The 24,532-nt window shown below is 43.3% G+C and overlaps 1 protein-coding gene across 3 annotated transcripts in view; it reads right to left on the bottom strand.

Annotated features, from left to right (window-relative positions):
• Window positions 1-1,023: 1,023 nt before the first annotated feature.
• Eif2b3 (eukaryotic translation initiation factor 2B subunit gamma) overlaps window positions 1,024-24,532 on the bottom strand; it is a 62,971-nt gene continuing 39,462 nt past the window's right edge. For 2 of the 3 annotated variants that reach the window (XM_031378324.1, XM_031378326.1), the window contains 7 exons: window positions 22,855-22,944; window positions 16,309-16,436; window positions 14,789-14,979; window positions 13,785-13,862; window positions 11,935-12,083; window positions 3,032-3,135; window positions 1,024-1,184 (listed from right to left, as the gene is read on the bottom strand). In XM_031378324.1, the coding sequence (XP_031234184.1) occupies window positions 1,132-1,184; window positions 3,032-3,135; window positions 11,935-12,083; window positions 13,785-13,862; window positions 14,789-14,979; window positions 16,309-16,436; window positions 22,855-22,944 (793 nt within the window). In that variant the 3' untranslated portion in view covers window positions 1,024-1,131. The remainder of the gene's footprint in view (window positions 1,185-3,031; window positions 3,136-11,934; window positions 12,084-13,784; window positions 13,863-14,788; window positions 14,980-16,308; window positions 16,437-22,854; window positions 22,945-24,532) is intronic. The other variant, XM_031378325.1, reaches the window with a different exon arrangement.

The raw sequence follows: 24,532 nt of genomic DNA, 5'->3' as shown, positions 1-24,532 counted from the left end.
AAAGAGGACAAAGAGGATGGGTCTGGAGAAGAGTCAGGAAGACTTTCAAGCCACGAGACTGGTTCCTGGCTCCTCCTTACCTGGCTGAGCAGGCATCACCAAAGGTGTGGAAGAGATGGACTAGGCTTGGCTCACAACACCATTTTAGGTTCTAGCTCTTGCCTCCATGAAAACCTGTGGGGAAAGGCTGCTCACCAGCCAGGAGCTCCCTTCAGTTTGCCTGAAGAGCTTCTAAGGGCTAAGGGTTGAGCTGGAGAAGAGGGTAGAGACTCAGAGTGCATCTCCAGGGTAAGGGGCAGGGTGGTAGCAGGTGCTAAATATCTGTAGGGAGCTACTGGACAGAGACAGTAAGTCCTGGTGAATACTTGAGCCCAGACTCTAAGTGTTCAGAAAGCCTGGTTAGGGTCAGGACTTTCAGATGAAAGATCCTTTTAAAAAAATATTTATTACTATTTGTGGTATATGACTGAGTATGTTTATGTGCGCTCATGCACCTTTCTGTGGGTTCCAGGGACTGAATGCAGGTTCTAGGCATGAATACCACTGGCCATTACTGGCTGACCCTTCCTTATTTTAGTTTTTTTTTTTTTGAGAGGTAGCCTAGGCTGACCTTGAACTCACTAAGTACCAGAGGATGGCTTTAAACTCTTGATCCTCCTGCCTCCACTGCTTGCATGATGGGATTACAGGTATGTGTTACCATGCTCAACCTCAGATGGAAGATACTTCACAGACTGGGGTGAGTTGACCAGTCAGAAAGCAAGTCTTTAGAGGCGCCACTGGATAGCTGCTTCCTGTCTGTGAAACTTGGCATAGTGTGCACAGCGTCCCATTGTTCTCTGCAGACTCTACACAACTCACAAACACACACTATTATACCTGAAGCCCACATACCATGAACCTGGGACTGTGCCATCCGTGCCTTCAGAAGTCTGTTCTTCTTTTTGTTTTGTTTCTAGTACAGGGCTGGAATCTAGGGCCCTGTGCATGCTAGGCAAGCACTTTACCACTGAGCTATACCTATAGCTTGGAAATTCTTCTTTATTGAAAAATAAATACAGATCAAACAGGTGGGCCAGATAACATCTGTAGTTTTAGGCCCAAAAGTAAGGGGTCAGACTTGTTCAGGATTCAGATCTCCATGAGCTGGTCATTTCCCACAATCACCTCGTTCATTCGTTTAGCTACAGAAAAAGAGAGAAAGGTTTCAGCAAATGGGCAGCAAATAGTTCCACTCTAAATCCAGCTGCTTCTAGAGATGACAATGTTCCCTTCAAAGGCATCAGATCTCCTGGAACTAGAGTTACAGGCAGTGGTGAGCTGCCATGTGGGTGCTGGGAACTGAATCTAAGTCCTCTGCAAGGATGGCAAGGGTTAAACGGAAGAGCATCTCTCTAGACCTTTTGGAGATAGGACTTCACTATGCTATAGCCCCGGGTGGCTTAGCATTCATTGTATGAATTCACCAATTCACAGAGATCTGCCTGCTTCTGCCTCCTGAATGCTGGAATTAAGGCATGTGTTAACATACCCAGATACTAATAAACAAACAAACACAAACAAATAAATAATAATCCCACCCCTGACAGGCTATTTGCTACTGCTCTTAGTTGCTCACTAGAACTGATGATAAGACTCAACTACCAAAAACAGCATATATTTTGGTCATAGTACTCAGAAAAGTCAAGGTGTTACTGACCAGGAATCTTTTTCCCTGGTGGTAGCTATCATAGTATTAGAAGGCGCTATGTAGGCTGCTAAGGGAAAAAGTTCATCAACAGTTTGTTGTTTCCCATGAATTTATTTACTCACTTTACATCGATTGCTGTCCTCCTTCCCAGTCCCTATCTTACACAATTTCATAGAGTCCTGCACGGCTGTGAGTCCCGTGAACTACAGTAACTATCAGAGCGGCAAGATGGGCACACGCGTGCAATAGTAGTAGCACAGATGTTATGATTTCCACCAGTCCTTTTACAGGTGTATAGCACAGCTTACAGCCATCACACTTCTAAGCAGCTGAGAATGGTTCTCCAGGTTATGCCTGGAGACCTGCTAACCCCTTTGCCAGATTAAATCTAGGGGACCACCTTCCTTAAGAGACATAACGAGGGGACTAGTGAGAGGGCTCAGTGGGTAAAAGTACCGACTGCTCTTCCAAAGGCCCTGAGTTCAAATCCCAGCAACCACATGGTGGCTCATAACCACCCGTAATGAGACATGATGCCCTGTTCTGGTGCATCTGAAGACAGCTACAGTGTACCTACTTATAATAATAAATAAATCTTTTAAAAAAAAAAGAGAGAGAGAGACATACGATTCTTCCCTGGAGTTCCTCCTACTCTTAGTTCCTCCTTACTTTTCTGTAATAAATTTGTTTGCTCTGCTTAAAACAAACAGCACACACTAGGCAGTGGGAGTGCATGCTTTTAACCCTAGCACTTGGTGGGCAGAGGCTGGTGGATCTCTGTGAGTTCAAGACCAGCCTGGTCTACAGAGTGAGTTCCAGGACAGTCAGGACTACATATGAAAGAGAAATCCTGTCTTGGAAAACCAAAACCAAACCAAACCAACTAAACAAAAACCAAACCAAAAAACCCTCCAAACCAACCAAACAAGAATCCCCAAACAACACACACACAAAACAAGTCAGATGAGCAATTGTAGTCTTCTGGACGCCACACCACATTCCAGAACCAGTGCTGTATTACTGGCTGCCTCTGCCATGTCCAGAGCGAATATAAAGTATTGGTGTGAGCCTGGACAATATTTATTGTTATTTTTCAGTTTTTTGATAGTATAGTTGTATACACCTATGAGAAAAATTATAAGCTATATTCCTAGAAATAGGACTAAATCAAAGTTTTAAAATGTGGTAATTATATAGCTGCTCTACAGAGCTGACTCTAGGTTTAGGTTTTCACTTGCAATGTAAACAAGCTTGCTTGTTATATCTTGCCCACTAAGCATTACCTATGCTAAGGTGATAGACACAATGGCTTCATGACTCTTAACTTGGGGTGTTGTTTACCTTTGGCTTCAATCCTCTGACCACTTCCAATCAAACAGTCCCTGATCTCCGCGCCGGTCTCGATCACAGCGTTGTTGCAGATGACGCTGCCATGGATGCTGCTCCTGTAATAACAGCAGCCAACACAGCAGCCACGTTAGAAAACCCAGGGCCACGTCACAAAAGAGCCAGGAGGTTCAGGCTTTTCCATAGGCTGAGAACTGCTGGTCAGTCTATTGGTGGCTATGTGACTCAAATTATTATTAGAGGACAGAATGGCACAAAGGGAGAACTTGGCTTTAGAGAACTTAGGAGCAAGGCTACATTCATAATGATTTTTCCAAGTCCTTATTTGATTTCTCCCACTTTTCTTCCTCTTTGGGTAATAGGGACTGAGTCCAGGGCATTAGACATGTTGGACAAACCCTTTACCACTAAACAATGGGCCTAGATTTTTGTTTTTGAGGTAGTCTGGCCTTGAACTTACCATGTAGCCAAGAATGACCTGGAACTCTTGGGTTTTGGAGACAGGGTCTCTCTGTGTAGCCCTGGCTATCCTTGAACTCAGAGATCTGCCTGCCTCTGATTCCTGAGTACGGGAATAAAAGTGAGCACCACCATCACTGTATGACATGGAACTTTTTCTTCTTTTTTTTTTTTGATTTGTCGAGATAGGGTGTCTCTGTATAGCCCTGGCTGTGCTGGAATTCACTCTGTCCCTGCTGGCCTTAAACTCAGGAATCTGCCTGCCTCTGCCTCCCAAGTGCTGTGATTAAAGGTGTGGGCCACCACCGCCTGGCTATTTATTCATTTATTTGTCTCTGCCTCTCAAGTGCTGGGATTAAAGGCATGTGCCACCACCGCCCGGTTAATTATGTTTTTAATTCACTCTTAATTTTAAATTTTATTTGGAGGGGCCATGTGGAGGCCCTCAGGCTTACACAGCAAGTTATTACCTGCTGAGCCATCTCAACAGCTAAAAAAGGTATTTATTTATTTATTTATTTATTTTGGAGACGGGGTATCTATCTCTAGGCTATGTAGATAAGCCCTGGCTGTCCTCAAACTCACTATTGTAGCCCAGGCTGGCCTCAAACTCAGAGATCTACCAAGTGCTGGGATTAAACATGCCTGGCAGAAAAAGTCTTTTTGAAAACCATCAAGAGAACAAACTGAGCAAGCCAGGGGAAGCAAGCCAGTAAGAAACATCCCTCTATGGCTTCTGCATCAATCAGTTCCTGACCTGCTTGAGTTCCAGTCCTGACCTCCTTTGGAGATGAATAGCAATGTGGAAGTATAAGGTGAATAAACCCTTTCCTCTTCAACTTGCTTCTTGGTCATGGTGTAGTAGTAGAAACCCTGACTAAGACACATATTTTGGGGTTTTTGTTGTTGTTGTTTTGTTTTTTGTTTTTTTCAAGACAGTATTTTTTAAAGACAAGTCCTGGATGTCCTGGAACTGACTTTGTAGATCAGGCTAGCCTTGAACTCACACTTACAGATCCTCGAGCCTATGGATCCTGGGTACTGGGATTAAAGGTGTGAGCCAGCCACTATACCCGATGGTATGTATTGGTATGTATCAAGATCACTAAAGCTGCCTTATTCATGAATTCCTATGAGGCTGACATTCCATGGCCTATGGCCACACCCATAAGGACTTGCTGATGCCTCAGGCAAGATGTTGGGGAGGACTTTGCTGCACAACTGCCAGCCCCTGGTACAACCCGGAAGCCAGAGGTGCGGCTCATCCACCTGAGATGACTCAATTTTGACCTGGTACTAAAATCCAGAGCAGTCTACAGACAAATCATTGTGAGCATGAAGGGCACCCAAAACACCAGGCACCTTCTCTGCATGCAGACAACTTTACTGTAGATCAGAGTAAAACAGGACACAGGCTACCTATGCCATCTCCATCCCTAGGGAAGCTTAAAGCCTATTCTTCTAGAAGGCTGAAGTGTCTCTGTGGGTGGTATGATTGGGACAAGTATTCGTTTGCTTTTTGGCAATCTCAGGATACATTCAGTGGGTGTTCCCCAAGGTACAACCCAAGTTGCTTTGCAACTTGTCCAAATTGCAAAGCATTACAGTCAGCAGTCACAGCAGCTCCAGACACTTGGGGAAACCCCTACAGGGGGCAATACGGAAGGTACAGAATGCCTTATATACATGGGTTCCAGAGACAGAACAGGTTTCCAATTAGCTACAGCAACATCTTACGTCTGAAGGTAGTAGCTTCCTACCAGTCGTTAAGATCCTAAAAGCATGCTCTAGAGCCAGGCAAAAGGTGGAAAGCTGTGAGCAGAGAACAGCCAATGAGCAGTCAGCTAGCAGGCACACAACAGCCAGGGAACAGACAATCAGCCAGTGGGCAGACAAGAAACACCCAGGAAGTCAAGGAGCTGTGAATGAAGATTCCTGGAAAGAAGCTGTGTCTGCAGAGGCTGACTGATTGTGACCTCAGTGATGTGGAAAGGTTGGAACGTTGTAGGTCCAGAGCCTAATTGTTACAAGTTATTTTGGGCTATCTTTAGCTCTTGCCCACCACCATGTTGAACCTAACATCCTGTGCCTAACAGATAAAAACCTTTGGAATGCATTAACTTAACAAGCTGACGTTTCCAGTGAAGATTAAGGGTGCTGTCAGGCAGCATTTAAGGCCAGAGCAGAGTTCTATGAGTCTTGCTGTAACCTGCCTGCCCAATGCAGCCCACTAACATATTGGAACAGTGTTTCGATTCATGCCTTTCTTTGTTCTGTTACTAAAGTAAGTTCACAAAATTGAAACCTTATTGGAACGTGTTTATTTGGGGAGACCTAAAGCAATGCTCTAGGGCCATGACCACTCATATTTGGCTCCAGAATAAACCACATCTTATTCCTTTGAGATGAGAGCTGCTTCTTTGGTTGACAAAGACATAATTAAAGACTACTAACTGGCTCTATTGGAATCTGGAAACGGATGGGAACAGTCACTGTTAGAAGTAGCCATAGCAATCCAGGGCCTGCTTTTCCTCTTGTCTAGTAGTTCTAACTAGGGTCTTCAGGCGCCTCTTTTATTGATCACCTTATCTAGTTTATGTGCAATGTGTGTGAGGTACATTGATGATCAGTGTAGAGATTGTAGATAAGACTGGGAGAAGCAGGTTGATTGATGGGAAGCCTGTGGCTTCTGCTCAGCGGCTCTATGCAGACTTCTGGGTAAACATTGGCCATGAAGCTTTTTTCTGACCATTTGTCTCACTGTTCCTCACTTTCCTTGCAGTTATTGCAAACTGCCTTTAATCCCAGCAAAGGCAGACAGATCCCTCCAAGTTCAAAGCCAGCTAAGACTACATAATAAAACTGTCTCAAAATGAGCCAGGCAGTGGTGGTACATGCCTTTAATCCCAGCACTTGGGAGGCAGAGGTAAACAGATTTTTGAGTTCGAGGCCAGCCTGGTCTACAGAGTGAGTTCCAGGACAGCCAAGCCTATACAGAGAAACCCTGTCTCGAAAAAACAAACAAACAAAAAACCCCCAAAACAACAACAACAAAAACAAAAAACTGTCTCAAAACAAAAACTAAAACAGAACAAAACCCATCAAAAAAAAAAAAAAAAAAAAAAAAAAAAAAAAAAGCCCCAAAAAACAAGAAACAAAAACAAAAAATAACCAACCAAACAAAACCCCCCACCAAACCCCAAAACCCTAAATCACCAAGGGCCGGGGTGTGACCCAGGGCAGAGTATGAGCTTTGGGTTCTGTTGTAGTACCATAATACACACATTATATATATTCATATATCTTTGGTGTTAGAGCTTGAAACCAAGGCCTAATGAACTAACTCTCTTTTCTTTTTTTTCTTCCTTCCTTCCTTTTTCTTCTGGTCTCGAACTCACAGAGACCTGTCTGCTTTTGCCTTCCAACTGCTGGGATTAAAGGTGTGTAATATCTCACCTGGCTGTTTCTTATTTTTTTGAGGCAGGGTCTCATATTATAGTGCAGGCTGGCCTTGAACTCACCCTGTATCCCAGGCTGGCTTTATACTTGAAGTAGTCCTCTTGCCTCTGCCTCCTGAATGGTGAGGTTACAGACGTGAACTACACAACCAACCTATGAATGTTACATATAAGCTCTACCACTGAACTGTAGCTTCAGCCCAGAAATTGGGGATTTTACCAGAAGTACATGTATTTACCTGCTCAGGCTATAGGCAGTAGAGAGGTAGGACTGTATCAACTTCTCTTAAGTTGTCAGTTCTCAGAAAGAACTGTACTTTTCCCACTGACCAAAGTAAGGAACACATACACTTCCTTTAGTTCATTCTAGGGAGGAAAAAGAGTACATGCTTGTGTGTACATGTGTATATGCACAGTGTGTATATATCTGTGTGTATGTGTGCGTGTACTCCTGAGCATGCACTTCTGGAGGCCAGTGGTTTACTTCAGGTGTTTTCTTCAATTATTCCCTATCTTACTATACATTTATTTATTGAGTGTGTGTGCCATAGTGGGTGTGTATAGGTCAGAGGAATTGGCTCTCTTCTTTTACCATGTTGTTTCTGGGGATCAAACTCAGGTCACCAAGCTTGGCAGCAAGCACTTCTACCTGCTGAGCCGTCTTACTAGCTAGCTCTTCATCTTATGAGACAGGATCTCTATTTGAACCTGCAGCTTACTGACTTTGTCAAACTAGCCGGTCAGCAAGCTCCAGGGACAAGTGTGCTCTGTCTTGACTAGCCTTTTCACTTTAAAGATGGATCTTTTTTTGTAATTTTTTTATTTTGTATTTTTTGGTTTTTCGAGATAGGGTTTCTCTGTGTAGCCTTGGCTGCCCTGGAACTCACTCTGTAGACCAGGCTGGCCTTGAACTCAGAAATCCACCTGCCTCTGCCTCCCAAATGCTGGGATTAAAGGCATGGACCACCACTGCCCGGCTAAAGATGGATCTTATTTTTATTTATGTGTATGTGTGTGTGCCTGCAAACAAGTGAGGAGGTTCCTGACCAGGCCAGAAGAGGGTGTCATAGTCCCTGCAACTGGTGTTACAAGTGAGCTACTTGACATGGATCTTGGATATGAGGCCGGAGATTCAGTTTGTATAGTGTCTTGGATTTGATCCCTGACATCACATAAACCAGGCTAGCATAGGTATATTCCGCTTTTTTGTTGTTTGTTTTGGAGATTTTTTTTTTTCCCTTGTAGCCCTCCCTGGTTGTCCTGGAACTCATTTCTAGGTCTGCCTACATCTGACTCCCGAATGCTCGGATTACAAGTGTGTGCCACCATCATGTGGCTTCATCCTTTTTTGAAGGGTGGCTTTCTTTTTCTTTCTTTCCCTTCTGATAATAGAGATTGAACCTAGGCTCTTCCACATACTGGGAAGTATTGTGTCCCTGAGGTTCTTTTGTTTTTTTTTTTTGTTTGTTTGTTTTTTTTTTTTATTTTTGAGATAGGGTTTCTCTGTGTAGCCCTGGCTGGCCTGGAACTCACTCTGTAGACCAGGCTGGCCTTGAACTCAAAATCTGCCTGCCTCTGCCTCCCAAGTGCTGGGACTAAAAGCGTGTGCCACCACTGCCCAGCTTACCCCTGAGCTTCTTGCTCAGCACTGCAATGGTTTTGAAAGAGCCAAGAGGGACTGCAGGTCAAATAAGCATAGGCTCCCAAGGTATTAAAGACACAGGCAGGCTGTGCATCACAGACTTAATTTTAAGAAGGTTCACTTTAAACTGAACATGGTGTCTCATACCTGCAGTTCCAGTACTTGGGAGATGAAGGTAGGAGAATCAAAAGTTCGAGGCCATCCATAGCTAGCTACAAAATGAAATATAGGTCAGCTTGAGCTATACAGGGAAACCAACCAATCAATGCAATATTAAAGAGTTTGGAATGACCTGAAAAAAGGGGACTGGAAGCTGGGCCTGGCAGTATAAACTAGTTATTCCAGCTACATGGGAGGCTAAAGCAAGAAGATCTTTTTAAAAGATCAAATTTAAGGCTTGTTTGGGCTGCAGAACCAGTCAAGACCAGCTTAGCCAGACTGTCTTAATATAAAAAGTGAAGAGAAAACAAGGGGCTGGAGAGGTGACTCAGAGGTTAAGAGCTTATACTACTATTATAATAGATGACCTTAGCTAGGTTTCCAACATCTAAACTGAGCAGTTCACAATCACCTGTTACTCCAGCTCCAGGGGATCAGACACTCTCTATGGACTCAGAGGTCACCTTTGCTATACACATCATTAGACAGCAGCAACAAAACAGGTTAGAGCAGCAATTAAATGCATATGCTGCTCTTCAAGGTCAGCCTGAGCTACATGAGACTAGGTTCCAAACATACACACACACACACACACACACACACACACACACACACACACACACACACACAAAATAAAGTTGCTGGGAATTGAACTCAGGACCTCTGGAAAAGCAGCCAGTGGTCTTAATTGGCTGTGCCATCTCTCCAGGCCTGACAATGAGGCTTTGACTAGATTTTTAAAACAACTATTACATATTTATTTATTAGTGTGTGTATGTACGTATCTACCTCTCCATCTGTCTGTCTGTCCATCTATCCATCCATCCATCCATCCATCCATCATTTGTTTAGTGTGTGTGTGTGTGTGTCTGCCTGTGTGCCCTTCCTTCAGTCTCCTTTACTTTCCCCTCTAATGTGTTTGTGTGTATATTTATGTGCATGAGTGTGGACATGTTTGTGTAGACATCGGAGGACAGCATGGATGTCAGCTCTTGCCATCTATCTTCTAGACAGGGTCTTCTGTGGTTCTTGGCTGATGCCAAGCTAGCTGGCCCTATGGATTTCTGAGGATTCTGGCCTTTGCATTGACTCTTGATGAAGGAGCACTGGATTACAGAGACATGGGCTATCACGTCCTCTTTACATAGGTTCTGAGGACCTGAACCTAGGTTTGCAAGCTTGCACAGCTGGCGGTTACCTACTCTACCATCTCTCTAGCCCTTCACTAGACATTTGATTCCTGAACACTGGCTGTCATAGAAAGTGGCAGAAAATGAGAAAGATAGGCAGGAACTTTCTCAGAACAGTCTTACCCACACCTTTTCCCAAGGTGATCCCACAGCATTTCTCTGGTCCTGAGGACCTTGGGCAGGCATCCAACCCACTGTTCACAAGGTCTTTGCAGCCCATAACTGCTCCCAGAAACAAGCACACCAGGAACATGAGGAAGTTCCTTTTAAACAAACTTATGCAACACTTTGACATTCAGTCCAGATATAATAACAAAAAGGCAATCAAAATTTAAACGTCTGCATTTTAATTACCATTTTCAAGTTTATCATAAATACTTAAAACTAAGTGACCCCAAAATAATGGGGAAAGGTTCATATGGGATACAAGATATCTGATCTTATCACCAGATGCTAATTTGCAGGATTGGTAATCTCTCACGGCCTTCCTGGTCATTAGCCCTGTGTGGTCCAATTATAGTTTTGTTTTGAGACAGGACCTCCCTTTTATTGGATTGGCTATGATCTGAACTGAATAATTCTTCTGCCTCAGCCTCTGAATGAAGTGTATGCACGTGTTCCTCTTTTTTTTTTTTTTGAGACAGGGTCTTTTTTCTTTTTTTTTTTCTTTTTTTAAGGTTTTTGTTTTTGTTTTTCAGAGACAGGGTTTCTCTGTATACCCCTGGCTGTCCTGGAACTCACTCTGTAGACCAGGCTGGCCTTGAACTCAGAAATCCACCTGCCTCTGCCTCCCAAGTGCTGGGAGTAAAGGTGTGCGCCACCACCACCCGGCTTTGAGACAGGGTCTTACTATGTAATGTAACCTTAGCTGGCCTTAAATCCACAGAGATTCAGCAGCCTCACTGTCACATGGGTGCTAGAAAGAGTCCTAGTGAGGTCCTCTAGAAGAGTAGCCAGTGTTCCTAAGTCCCAAGCAGCCTCCCCAGCTCTCCCTCTATTCTAATGCAAGCTCTGGAGATCAGACTTGGGTCCTCCTGCTCAGAAGGGTAGCACTTTACTAAGACTCCCAGCTCAATTAGTCACTCTGAGCTGTGAAACAGACGGTTTTCTCCAGTATTTTGTTATTGTTATGAGTGGGGTGTGGTAGTACAGGACTAATTGGGTGGTTGAAGGATTGTTGAACCCAGGGTTCAAGGCCAGCTGGTCCCATTTCAGGAACATTCATTCAACTGAACTCCCTCCACAAATTTCAGCCCAGTGGGGATTCTATCATCTTCCCCTCACCCACAACCCTTTGATCTGGCTTTTGTGTGTGTTGAGGACTCAAACTCAGGTCTTCATACTTATGCAGCAAGTGTTTTTACCTAAAGAGTCATCTCCTAAGCCCCAGTTGTGTCTTTGAGTGTAAACTTTGTAGAAGACAATGTTGTGTCATGATGTCAAAAAGTTGGGCATGCCTGAGAGTTAGACATTTCTCAGCTGGGGATGGTACTGTGTGCTTATCATTGCAGCATTCAGGGTCTGAAGTAGGATGCTTATGGGTAGGAGGTCAGACTGTGCTATATAACAAGTTCTAGGCCAGCCTGAGTTAAAGCCAAAATATATTGAGTAGCTTTCCCTCAAAGCACAGTTATGTCCACTCCTCCTGTGCCTCTGCCTCAAGGCAGCTCTGGAACACTGACAGGGGAAAGTGATGCTTAGGCATTGACACAATGTTACTGCAGCACTGGGAAGGACTCACTACTGTCGGACCCCAAGGAAGAGTTCTCAGCAGTTTCTCACAGGAGCACTGTGTTCTAGTGTGGGAGGGTAGAAGTGATATTCTAAGAGTTCACGTCACTGTGGACGAAAAAAATCAAACTCCAAAGGCACCAAGCTTCTTCCTTCCCGTCCTCCCTTTACCAAAGCAAACCCTTCCTGGCTGGGTGGGACCCATAAAGCTCCTAGGTTACCAGAAGCCTTGCTCAAAAGGCACAGAGGGAGACATACCCTTCTTCCATGGTGACAGAGTTCATGACAAGGCAATTGGTAATAGACACTCTGTCTCGTATGACACAGGATGAGCCAATGACAGAGCGCTTAATAGATGACTTCTCTCCAACTTGTGTATCTGGCCCGATGAGGCTGTCAACTGCAACCTGCAGAAGGCAAACAGAAAACCCTGTCCACTCATCTCAACCAACTAGAAATCAACCCGCATCCTTTGAGTTGGCATCTAATGGAATCTTCACATAGGAATAACTTAGGGTGGATGATTAGCAGTATTTCTCAAGACTCAGTGGATCAAACAGTTTTCCTAATACCAGCTCCAACTAACACTGAAGTGTGGGCCCTCCTCTGACAAGAAAAAAAAATTAAACAAATTAATGTATGTGTACACTCACATTTTATATACTTAGCCCAGGCTGGTCTCCAAATTATCCTCCTGCCTTGGTCTCCACGTGGCTGATTACAAGTTTAAGCCAGGCATGGTGGCACACACCTTTAACCTCAGCACTTGGGAGGCAGAGGCAGGCTGATTTCTGTGAGTTGGAAGCCAACCAGGTTTAGTAGTTAGTTCCAGGACACAGAGCTACATCATGAGACTCTGGCTCAAAATACAAAATCCAACCAACCAGACAAACGCAAGTCACATTATCACGAACACCCTTTAGATGCAGTCTCTTGGATAGAGCGTTCAAATTGGAAAGTAAAAAGAGGAGCAGAGTGAAAGCTCCTGTTCTAGGCCCAACACCACATAGACTCCGGTTTATAGGGTCATTACTTGCCCTGGAAATCTTTGTCCTCTTTTTATTCTGAGACAGGTCTTACTATGTAGCCCAGACTAGCTTGGGAACTTGTAATCTTCCTGTCTCAGGGCCTATTGCTCCAATTATAGGTATGTAATGCCATGCTGGACCTCAGGAAGTCTCTTCTTCTTCTTCCTCTTTTTTTTTTTTTTTTTTGTGTGGGAGGAGGAGGACAGAGGGAGCAGGATCTTACTATGCAGCCCTGGATAGCTTGGAACTGGCTGTGTACACTAGGCTGGCCTCAAACTCACAGAGCTCCATCTGTCTTTGTCTACTGAGTTCTGGGATTAAAGCATTTGGTAGCATGCCTAGCTCTTTCCTCCTTTTTATTGCTTTTGGAGACAAGGTCTCACTATGAAACCCTAAGCTTGCCTCCTTCTTGCTATGTATCTCAGGTTGGCTTACAACTCATAGTCCTTTTACTTTAGCATCCTGAACGTCACGGCTGCAGGAGTGTGCCACTACATCTAGCTTCAGCTAGTCTTCATTCCTGGATACTGAACCCTGAGAGTCATCCATACTGAACTCTACCACTAAGCTAGAAGCTCAGCCCTTGTTTTTACTTTTTATTTTGAGAAAAGGTCTTATTCTTTCCCAGGACAGCAATGCACCTGGCAGGGGAGTTCAGCCAGGTTTTGAATTTGTGATCTTCCTGGCTCCGCTGCTTCAATGCTGACATTAGAGCTATGCCACCACATCTGCTAGGAAGACTTCTTTTATACTTTGTGTGTGTGTCTAGATGTGTGTGCACCTGCCATGATACATGTGTAGAAGTCAGAGAACAACTTGTTAAGAGTAATTTCTCTTCTTCCACCATGAGAGTTGCAGGGATTGAATTCAAGTTGCCAGACTTAGCATCAGATAGCATCTACTGAGGTGTTTTGCCAGCCTAAGGAAGTCTGCTTGAGTGAGACTCTATGACTAGAACCAAGATGGACATGGGATTTCCCTTGTGCTAACAGGGTCTAGGGCTAAAGGGTTGCAATCTAAATTGTCAGCAAGTCCCAATGTCTTAGGTCTCATCTGTATCCTGCTTACGCCAGCACTTACCAAGTGTTTGTTGGCAATCTGGGCTGATGGATGGATCATTGATTCCTCAGGACAAAGAACAGATAGCAATTTGGGGACCTTGAGGAAAGAAGTTTGGTCAGTAAAGACACGAAAACATCTAAAATCACTTTAGGTATAACTCAACACCCATTCAGGGACAGGGCTCTCAACTACAGTTGTATTAGCCACAGTCCCCAGGATGGGACTGCTAAGCCTGCCTAAGGCCTAGATATTCTCCTAACATTTCATGGGAAAGAAGGTCAAATGGGGCATGGACTACTAAGAGTCCTGCTCAGAATCATTCTTGGATCTTCTGCTTGCCTCCTGGACTACTGTGCCCATTTGACGTGTGAGGAGAGGAGCAATGTAAGAGGAACTTACAATCAGGACTGATTAGAGAAAGAGTCCATGTCATTCCAAAGAAAATGAGAAAAAGTTTACACTATTCCTGCTTAAGGATGAAAAATGTAAAGCAGATTGAAGGTATAGGGGAATTTGGCTACTTTAAACTACTTAGAAGGATGAGAATACATCCATCTGTGACTTCAGTATACACAACCCTGCTCAGTTGTGCAATCACCATACACAATGCCCGTGCTGGCTGGGAAGGCCTTGCCAGTACTGGTTACAGTGGCACTCAGAGACTAACCTCCAGCCCAGCCGTGAGTGTTCCCCTACAGCATGCAGCCAAGGTCCTGGGATCTCTGTGGCACAGGCCTAGCCAGTGTATTAGAGGATGCTTTCCCTGCCTCAACCTGTTATGATCCTTGCTTCTAGACCAGACTGAGAAAGCTAGTTCTGAGTAAACGTGGAGCACGCTGTGTTTTCTTATAGCTCTCTGGCTTGGGATTTCCTTGGATTTATAAGCAATCCACATTGAATGTAGCTTAAGGTCAGGACCTGTGGTATATCTATCATTTAGTATGAGTCTCTTATTTAACACAGGCATAAGACAAAAAACTGGGTCTGGCTAGGGCAGGAAGTCCTTGGGCCCGCCTTCTTACCTGCTTGTTGGCTTCCATGTAAAGTCCCAGTGTGCTTACTCGAGAGCAAAGTCCTTCTTTCATGATGTGGACATAGCAGCGAATCTGTGAGCTAGACAAATCCTCCCACTTGTCTCCTCGAAAAGCATTCCAGCAGGCATCGTAGGGAGCCAAGGTCAGAGTGTTGTCTTTTTTTATAAAACTGAAAATATCTTCAGAGCAAACATTCGGAGTAAATAAAGAGAAAGGTGGTATAGGAGACACAGATTGAGTCAATTTTGTTTGTGTTTGACACTCCATACATAGTGCTGGACAGCCTGAAACTCACAGAGATCCCCTTTCCTCTAACTCCTGGCTGAGACACAGTCAAATTTTAGATGCAGGTATAGCTAATATTTCTTCCCTTGAAACTCATTAATAAGCTTGGACCCTGGAGAAATCTCATTACAACTGAAAAGACAAAAATCAATTTTAAAGACAATGTATTTTCTTATATGCTTGATGTGTAAGCATCTTAAAAATATTTTAAGTACTATACTAATGCTTGAGAAAAGATTCTAAAATCAAGTTTGGCTGGGCATGGTGGCGCCCATTAATCCTAGCACTCAGGAGCCAGAGGCAGGTAGATCTCTAAGAATTTGGGCTAGCCAAGGTTACATAGTGAGACCTTGTCTTAAACAACAACAACAACAACAACAACTCAAAACCCCCAAACAAAGCAAAATCCTAAAAGCAATAATCAAGCATTACTAAGAAAAATAAAATGATAACCTCTGCAAACCATGAGAGGACACAACATGTGTACAGGCTTTAGTGTCCTGCTAGTCTCCATGACAACATCAGGATGCTGAGCTATGACAGACCATACTGTTTGGAGCCACAACAACTACTCTATTTCAATCTTCACAACAAATCTGAAAGGCCTTTAACTTTGTGGTAAGATGACTGAAGACTGAGCGATCTGCTCAGGTCACAGAGCTGATGTTAACCAGAGGCAGCTGTCTGAGCCAGGGCTGTGCTGCTGAGGCTGTGACTACGGCCATGATGCCACATCTCTGTGTGTACCTTGTTGATAAGACCATGTTAGAGACTAGGACTGGGGCAGGGACAAAGGGATTTGAGAGCAAACAAGAAAGATTTCATCTCCAGATCCTGTAATAGAGACAGTCTTGGTTGGCCTCTTGTTATAATTGTATACTTCACCATCTTCCATTCATGGACAGAAGATGGTAGGTCTGCCTACACCTGAAGAACCAGGAAAATGAGATGTGATAAGGAGAATTAGAAGACCTAATGGTCTAGTAGGGAACTAATCACATCAGTTATAGACTAAATAATGGGTCACATGCTTGATCAGTCTTTCCCTGAGGAGCACAGGGACTGACTTTGCTAGACTAAGAGCATGCAGAGTTCAGGGGGTAAGGCCGGTTGGCCTGTTTTCCCCTGTAAACTAGAGAAGCATTGTTGGTCGTAAGGCGAGCATCTTGAGGTGCCATTTTCTCTAAAGCTCCTTCGCTCTCTGCCTGTCTTACTGCACCCACCTAAAGACTTGGGCTCCTTTTTCTTTAGATCCTCTTCTTTGTCTTCCTGCCTTTGCTGTGAGGACGCTGAGGAGAACTGTTTTCTTACTAGGTATGGAATCAGTTCGCTTCGGATAGAAGTGATTGACCTAGAAAGAAAGAGTGACCAAATATGAGAAACCTCACTGGATCTTCTTGGGTTAGAAATTACTTGCACTCAAGAAAAAGCAAAAACAAAACAACAACAACAAAAGCCAGGCAGTGGTGGCGCACGCTTTTAATCCCAGCATTTGGGAGGCAGAGGCAGGCGAATTTCTGAGTTCAAGGCCAGCCTGGTCTACAGAGTGAGTTCCAGGACAGCTAGGGCTATACAGAGAAATCCTGTCTTGAAAAGAAAACAAAAAGAAAAAACCCTAGATTTTTTTATCAGTTAAGACTCAGAATGGAAAGAATATGAGAATTCCTCCTCTTGATCAACTCTGAAAATAGTCTTCCACAAACTCCTAGCTACATGGTCTGTCTATGTATGCACATATTTACACACGTATGCATGTAGTATATAACATGGTACCTTAATTCTTCATTGACAACAACCCATGAGAAAACAGACTACTCTGTGTTTGTGTGCACTGTGTCTGTGAGTGCATATATGGTATATGTGTATGCACATGTGCTGTGGGTGCACAAATGCATGCATGCAGAGGCCAGGCAGGGGTTGATATCAAGTATCTTCCTCTATCACTTTCCACCTTACTTTTTTTCATTTGTTTGTTTTCAAGACAGGGTTTCTCTGTGTAGCCCTGGATGTCCTGGAACTCACTCTGTAGATAAGGCTGGCCTTGAACTCACAGAGATTGGCCTGTCTCTGTCCACTGAATGTTGGGATTATAGGCATGTGCCACCACCACCACCACCAGGCTCCATCTTTTTGAGAGACAGTCTATTATTAAACCTTATTATTAAGTCCACTGATTTGGCTAGGCTCAATGGCCAGCGAGCTTCAGAAAGACATCTATTTCTGCTTTCCCATTACTGACATATATTTCTGTACTTAGCTTAAAACACTTCTTTTTTTAAATTTTACTTTATTTTATGCATATGGATGTTTTGCCTGCATGTGTCTGTGGAAGCCAGGGAGGGAGTAAGAAGACTGGCCAGTCCTCCTGCCTCAACTTTCTAAATACAGAAATTAAAGGCACAGATGGTCAAGCCTAGCCTCTATCCAAATTTAGAGTTCCTATGCAAACCCTGTAGTCTTATCCATTCAGAAAAGTGAGCTTTTATATATTCTGTATATTGTAACAGTTGTTCTTTTTAAAATTTATTTTATTTATATGAGTACACTGTAGCTATCTTCAGACACACCAAAAGAGGCATCAGATCTCATTACAGTGTGGATAGTTGTAAGCCACCAGGTGGTTGCTGGGAATTGAACTCAGGACCTCTGGAAGAGCAGAAAATGCTCTTACCTGCTGAGCCATCTCTCCAGCCCCATAGTTGTACTTTCTATTGGTTAAGAATCTCCACAAAGTTAACTTAACTTACTTTACTATAACTATACCAACTTAGACTGACATAGAGGACAAGATCAAGACTAACAAATGTACAGAATGATTCTAGAGAGGAACAGTAAGTAACTGGGCGTGCTCTGGACGGCTGCTTCATTTGCCTTTTTGTGGTTCCCAGGAAGTAGGCTTCTTTTTGATGGTATCAACACAGGAAGTCGGGGGCTGCAGAGACGGCCCATTTGCCTGCTTGGATTCCATCCCAGGACCCACGCAATAGAGAGAATCAACTTCTATAAGTTGTCTGCACATATTCCAGAGTATGTATGATCAAAAAAGGGCACACACACATGCACACTTAAATACTTAAAAATATACTCTAAATACATGGTTTTTTTTGTTTCTTTTAGAAAAGGACAACAGGTTGTTGGGACTAATGAATATTTAAAAGAGGAAAGAAGGGGCTGGAGAGATGGCCCAGCAGTTAAGAGCACTGACTGCTCTTCCGAAGGTCCTGAGTTCAAATCCCAGCAACCACATGGTGGCTCACAACCACCCATAATGAGATCTGACGCCCTCTTCTGGCAAGTCTGAAGACAGCTACAGTGTACTTACATATAATAAATAAATAAATCTTTAAAAAAAATAAAAGAGGAAAGAAATGACTTGAGTTTTGGTATAGTTAGTATGCTTTTTTTTTAAAAATTGACTTTAGTGTTTGTGAGTGTGAGTGTGTATGCACATATGTGTGTGTATGCACATATGTGAGTGTGTATGCACATGCCACATTGTGCACATTGTATATGGAAATTGGAGGACAGCCTTTGGAAGTAGGTTCTTTCCTTCTACCATGTAGGTTCTAGGAATTGAATGCAGGCTTGGTGGCAAATACCTGCTGACCTCCAGTGTGCTCTTGATTTTTACTTAACAAAGAAAATAAAAACAGTTGGGTGAGGGACTAGCATGGTCACACATCTTTTATATGTCAACTCATGTCTAGGCTCTGGTAATTGCTATTTCTTTCTTTATTTTTTTTTAAAATGATTTATTTATTTTCATTTTATGTGCATTGGTGTTTTGCCAGCACGTATGTCTGTGAAGGTGCCAGAATTCCCTGGAACTGGAGCTATGGACAGGTGTGAGGTGCTATGCAGGTGCTGGGAATTGAACCTGGGTTCTCTGGAAGAGCAGCCTGTGCTCTTAACTGTGGAGCCATCTCCCCAGCCTGTAAATGATGTTTTTGATACTTAAAGGAATTATTAGTGGAGTGAGTAGAAGAAAGAGAGAGGGAGAAAAAGCAGGTTAAATAGGCAGGGGAAGATTGTGGAAGTAGCTAATCAGTTACAATACTCTGAGAGATGAGGCAGGAGGGAGGAGTTATAGTGCGAACAGCACCATAACTCACCATTGCTAGAGAATCCACTAAAAGAAGCTCAGCATGCTGGCACAGTACCACACACATGCACTGAAGCTCAGCATGCTGGCACAGTACCACACACATGCACTGAAGCTCAGCATGCTGGCGCAGTACCACACACATGCACTGAAGCTCAGCATGCTGGCGCAGTACCACACACATGCACTGAAGCTCAGCATGCTGGCGCAGTACCACACACATGCACTGAAGCTCAGCATGCTGGCACAGTACCACATACATGCACTGAAGCTCAGCATGTTGGCACAGTACCACACACATGCACTGTAAGGAAGAAGGCAGATGCAGAGGCTGAGCAGGGTGAGGGAAATCATGGACCCTGGAGCTAAGAAGTTCATGGGTTTTTTTGTTATTTTTAAAGGATCAAGTCAAACATCTTTGAATATTTCTGTGTAAGCTGGGAACCCCTATATAGAATTTCAATGGGACTTTTTTCTTTAATCCTTTGATGAAGATTTAAAATTTCCATATGAATACAAGAATCAAACAACTTTTATTCTTTGGTTATTTTTGAGGAGTCCATTTTCAATGGTCCACACCAATGTAGACATCAAATACTCTTGCCGCATCCCCCCACCCCAAACAAGTCCTTTTTGAAGAAATGACAAAGCACAGACAGATCTTTAGGGCCATGAAGGATCAGACAGAAGTGTCACTGCAGCAGGGAAGCAAGCAAGTCTTGGCATACAGTCCATCAGCAGGCACTTGTGTGGTGAGCGATTTGAAGAAATCTGAAACTGTTCTGAACTGCCAGGTCACAGCTACTCCTCCTGGGGCTCAATATCAGGTTAATTCCCGTATCATGCAGCTCACAGCTGTGCCAAGAACTGGTACAAGGCTACTGTGAACCATGGTGGAACAGCTTGACCTTAGGCCTAAAATAAAGGCTACCACCTGACCAGCTGGGTGTGATAGGAAAGTGATTTAAGGCTCTGTAATCAAACAGGATATAGCAGGTACTCCAAAGCACCTGCGGGCTGCAGGGATCCACCTCTGTACCTCGGTAGACTATCCATTTCAAGATTTATTACTCCATGATCATTTTTTATGGCCATGTATATGTTATTGTTTTGGGGTTTTTGTTTGTTTGAGACAAGGTCACTTGCCCTGTAGCCTAGGCTGACCTGGAGTTTACAATCCTCATGCACCTATCTCCCAAATGTTGAAACTGCAAGCATGATTCACCACACCTGACTCTTTATACCGAAATTTACTAATTGTTAAAATGTGCACTTTGGTTTGAGCAACTCTGAGAAACTGGGCAGATAGGGAAGGGAATGAGAAGAGGGTCTATTGAACAGAGTCAGTGTGGGTTGAGGCTTTGAATCACTCTCTGTTATGGCAGACTGCAGAGCAAAGTCCCATTTTGCAGATGTTCTGGCCAGCAGTCACAGTCACAGCAATCACATTTGCCAGCTGTACAAACAGCAAACTGACAGTAGCAAAATGAGCTACAAATAAGCTACTGCAGCCAGGAGAAGGCTGCTTTGCTGTAACGCTGCGTGTACACCCTGGATCCAAAAGCCACAATTCTACTTGACAGTATTAAGGAAGCACTGCTTTTTTCCCCCTTGGCTAGCCTGGAACCTGTAATGTCAGGTTGATCCGTATAACCTTGAACTAACAGAGATCTACTTGTGGGGCTGATGGAGAGTTGGCTCAGCATTAAGAACACTGGTGGCACACAACCTAGCACCTTTAATCCTAGCACCTGGGGAAGCAGAGGAAGGTGGATCTCTAAGTTGAAGCCAGTCTGGTCTACAAAGCAAGTTCCAGCACAGCCAAGGCTGCACAGAGAAACCCTGTCTTGAAGAAAAATAACAACCAACCAAACAAACAAAAACTACTGGCTACTCTTCCAGCAGACCCAGGCTTGATTCCCAGCACCAAGATGGCAGCTTACAACCTGCAGCTCTAGTCTCAGGGGACTTGACACACTCTTCCCTGACCTCCATGGGTACTGGGCATGCACGTGGTACACTGCCTACTTCTTCCTTTACTTCTGTATATATCCTGGCCCATCAGCTAAAGACAGATGGTTTTTTTGCGGGGAGGCGGTGCTAGTGAGGACTGAACCCAGGGTCTTATGTGTGCTATGAACGTGCCTACCTCTGAAGCACATTATACCCTCAGTACCATTTTTACTTATTACTGTAAGGCTAAGTTGGTAAGGGTGGCCTTGAACTTGTGATCTTCTTGCTAAGCTTCCTAAATAGTACATACAAGCCTGCACAGCTGTGCAAAACTCACATTTGGAATTTAAATTAAGATTCTTTGGTCAAGTTGCTCTGGGGGAACTTGGCTGCTGTGGTGCCTGCTTACCAGTCAGCTAGCACTGTTCAAGGCAGAAACTCATCCAGAGTCGTCAAGGGAAAGTAGCCTGTTGACTATTGCATCATTAAATCTTTTCCTACCTACTCTTAGGATTCTATCTGTATTTCTACTCAATGTGTAGCCAAGGACGGCCTTGAATTCCTGCTCCTCCTGTCTGCACCTGTTGATTTCTGGATTACAGGTATGTGCTACCACGCCCAGCCTCTTTAAGGGTCTATAAAATATTCTGGTTTATTGTTTGCAGGTTCCCAAGATATAAGTATGTTTCTTTGGTGCAAACAAAGTGACAGTATATAAATAATTTGATTCATTCCTAAAACAGACATGAAAACCAACTGTGATCGTTGTATAAACTGGTATCTAACATTAAGAAGATTTCAGGCTACAGTATGACTCAGTGGTAAAGCATGTACTTTGGACACACAAGGCCCTACGTTATAGCTCTAGCACTAAAAAAAAGAAAAAGTTTAATACTATTAACTAAATCACAAAGTAATTTGTTAAAAACTATACACCTTATGGGTCAGGCAAGGTGACTCACACCTTTAATCTTGTGCTCAGGAGGTAGAGACAGGCAGATCTTGTTGAGGCCAGCCTGGTCTACATAGTGAGACCCTGCCTTCAAAACAAAAACAAGGGCTGGAGACATAACTGGAGGTTAAGAGAGTATACTGTTCTTACCGCAGTCCTTGAATGTTGTTTCCAGGACCAATGTCAGGCAGCTCACAGCCCTGTAATTCCTGACGCCTCTACCTTCTGAAAGCATCTGTGGTTATGAGTGCACACCCACATACACAGAAGCAAAAGTAAGGCCAACAACAAACATACTATACTATATTGACAATTTTGGAATTTTGATCTCTTTAAAAAAATAAAGACATGGAAATATAAAAAAAAATGTGCTTTCATTTTAATCCCAGGTTTGGTGATATGATCTGCCTCGTGCTCTAGCGGAGGTGTGATTTTTGCCAGCTGGGGATGGTTTCTGCAACTGTGTTGTGCGGGGTTGATGGCAGTTCCCAGTGGTCGTGTTCAAAGAAGAAACAAGACGAAATAAATTAGATTCTAGGATCTCTCTTTTCTCTTTCCCCGCTCCATGCTTCTTTTCCTCCTATCTAGTGATGGGGGTGAAACTGGGGATAAAGGGTAGGAAAAAGAAGAACCCAAAGAGTAGCTAAGACCAGCTACACTGCATTTTGTTAAAAACTGGACGTTTATAATAAAACACCCAAAAAATATGAGATAGAGAATGCTCAAAATTTGTAAGCTTAACTCTACCTTTCTCTTTCTTACCTATTTTCCATTAAGAAATCCACCACATATTTCTTCAAGCAGTAGAGATGTGCATCCACAAGGCCTGTATGGAAATGTATCCTAGGGTGCCTGTAGGAAGAACAGGAAAGCAAAGGCTCATGATCAGGCAATGCCAATGTTAGTCCATCAGGTAATGGATTAGGGACAGAGCCACGATGCCTACACCTCAGCCTGAGACCAAGGGTGCTGGTTTTCTTTCCTTTTCTTTTTTTCTGCTCCAAGAATTTTGCTTTTTTGACTTCTTCATTTTATTTTTTGCTTCCATGAATGTAAGTTTACCGCATTTAAGTCAAGTGCCTTCTATGTTCAGAAATATATGAATTAGTGGTGTGGCCTCAATGACAGTTCCATATTCCACACTTATAGTTACCTACTATAATATACCTGATATATTAAATGGGAAATGCCAGGAATCAATAAACTGTAATTTTAGATACACATGTGTGGTGAAATCTGGTCCCATGTCACCTGAGACAATGAATCATTCTTTTGTTCAGTTTATCCAACCTTCATATGCGACCTGCCTGCCCAGCTATAACCTATTAGCCATCTTAGCTATCAGACCCTCTGTTCTAGCAACACAGTACTCTTGTTCAAGCATAACATATTGGCTCCAATGCACAAGAGTAATGAAGCTAGTGATTTTGGATATGCCGGAGAGAAGCCATAATGTGCTTCCTTTAAGATATACCAAGCATGGTAACCCATGCACTTAAATCTCAGCAGTGGCAAGTGATCTCTGTATGACCAAAGCCAGCCTGGTCTATGCAGTAAGATCTAAGCCAGCCAAAGTTACATAGTAAAACACTGCCCTTAAATTTTTTTTTAAGCTGGGCTGTGGTAGGGCATACCTTTTATGCCGGCATTGGGAGGAAGAGGCAGGCGTTCGAAGCCAGCTTGGTCTACAGAGCAAGTTCCAGACAGCCAGGGCTACACAGAGAAACCCAGTCTTGAAACACAGACACATTTGTGTGTGTGTGTGTGTGTGTATATATATATATACATATAAAATATATGTACTTATACATATATATAAAATATATATATATTTGTTGCTTAAGAAGTAAAGTTATAATAGGATTTTGTTTGTTTTCTTTTGTTTTAAGACAAGAGTCTCACTATGTTGCCCTGGCTGGAATGGAACAGGATGGCCTTGAACTCAGAGATTCACCTGCCTCTGCCTAAAGTAAAGGCGAAAACCACCATGACAAGCATAGTAGGATATTTTGAGAGAAAGATTTTAGTTATATAACTTTTATTACAGTATATTATTGTAATGACTCTATTTAATATCATTTTTGTTTATCTATAGTTTTTATTTTTAGCTATTATCTCACTATGCCACCCACATTGACTTTGATCTTGTAGTAATCTTGGTGCTTCAGTTTCTCAACCATTGAGATTACACACATGGGCCACCATGCATGCGCACGCGCACGGGTGCACACACACACACAGAGGGGCTATAGAGATGGCTCAGCAGTTAAAAGCATGTACTATTCTTCCAGAGGAACCAAATTCAGTTCCTAGCACCATATCAGATAACTCACTGCCTGTAATTCCCGCCCCAGAGGATCCAGTGTCCTGTTCTGACATTCTAGGGGCACACATGTGCACATACACACATGCACACAGACATACATTCAGATACACAAAA

The sequence above is a fragment of the Mastomys coucha genome, unplaced genomic scaffold (assembly GCF_008632895.1).
Source record: "Mastomys coucha isolate ucsf_1 unplaced genomic scaffold, UCSF_Mcou_1 pScaffold18, whole genome shotgun sequence".
Taxonomy (NCBI): Eukaryota; Metazoa; Chordata; class Mammalia; order Rodentia; family Muridae; genus Mastomys; species Mastomys coucha.
Note: the sequence above shows the minus strand (reverse complement) of the source record. Positions and strands in the feature narration are given on the sequence as shown.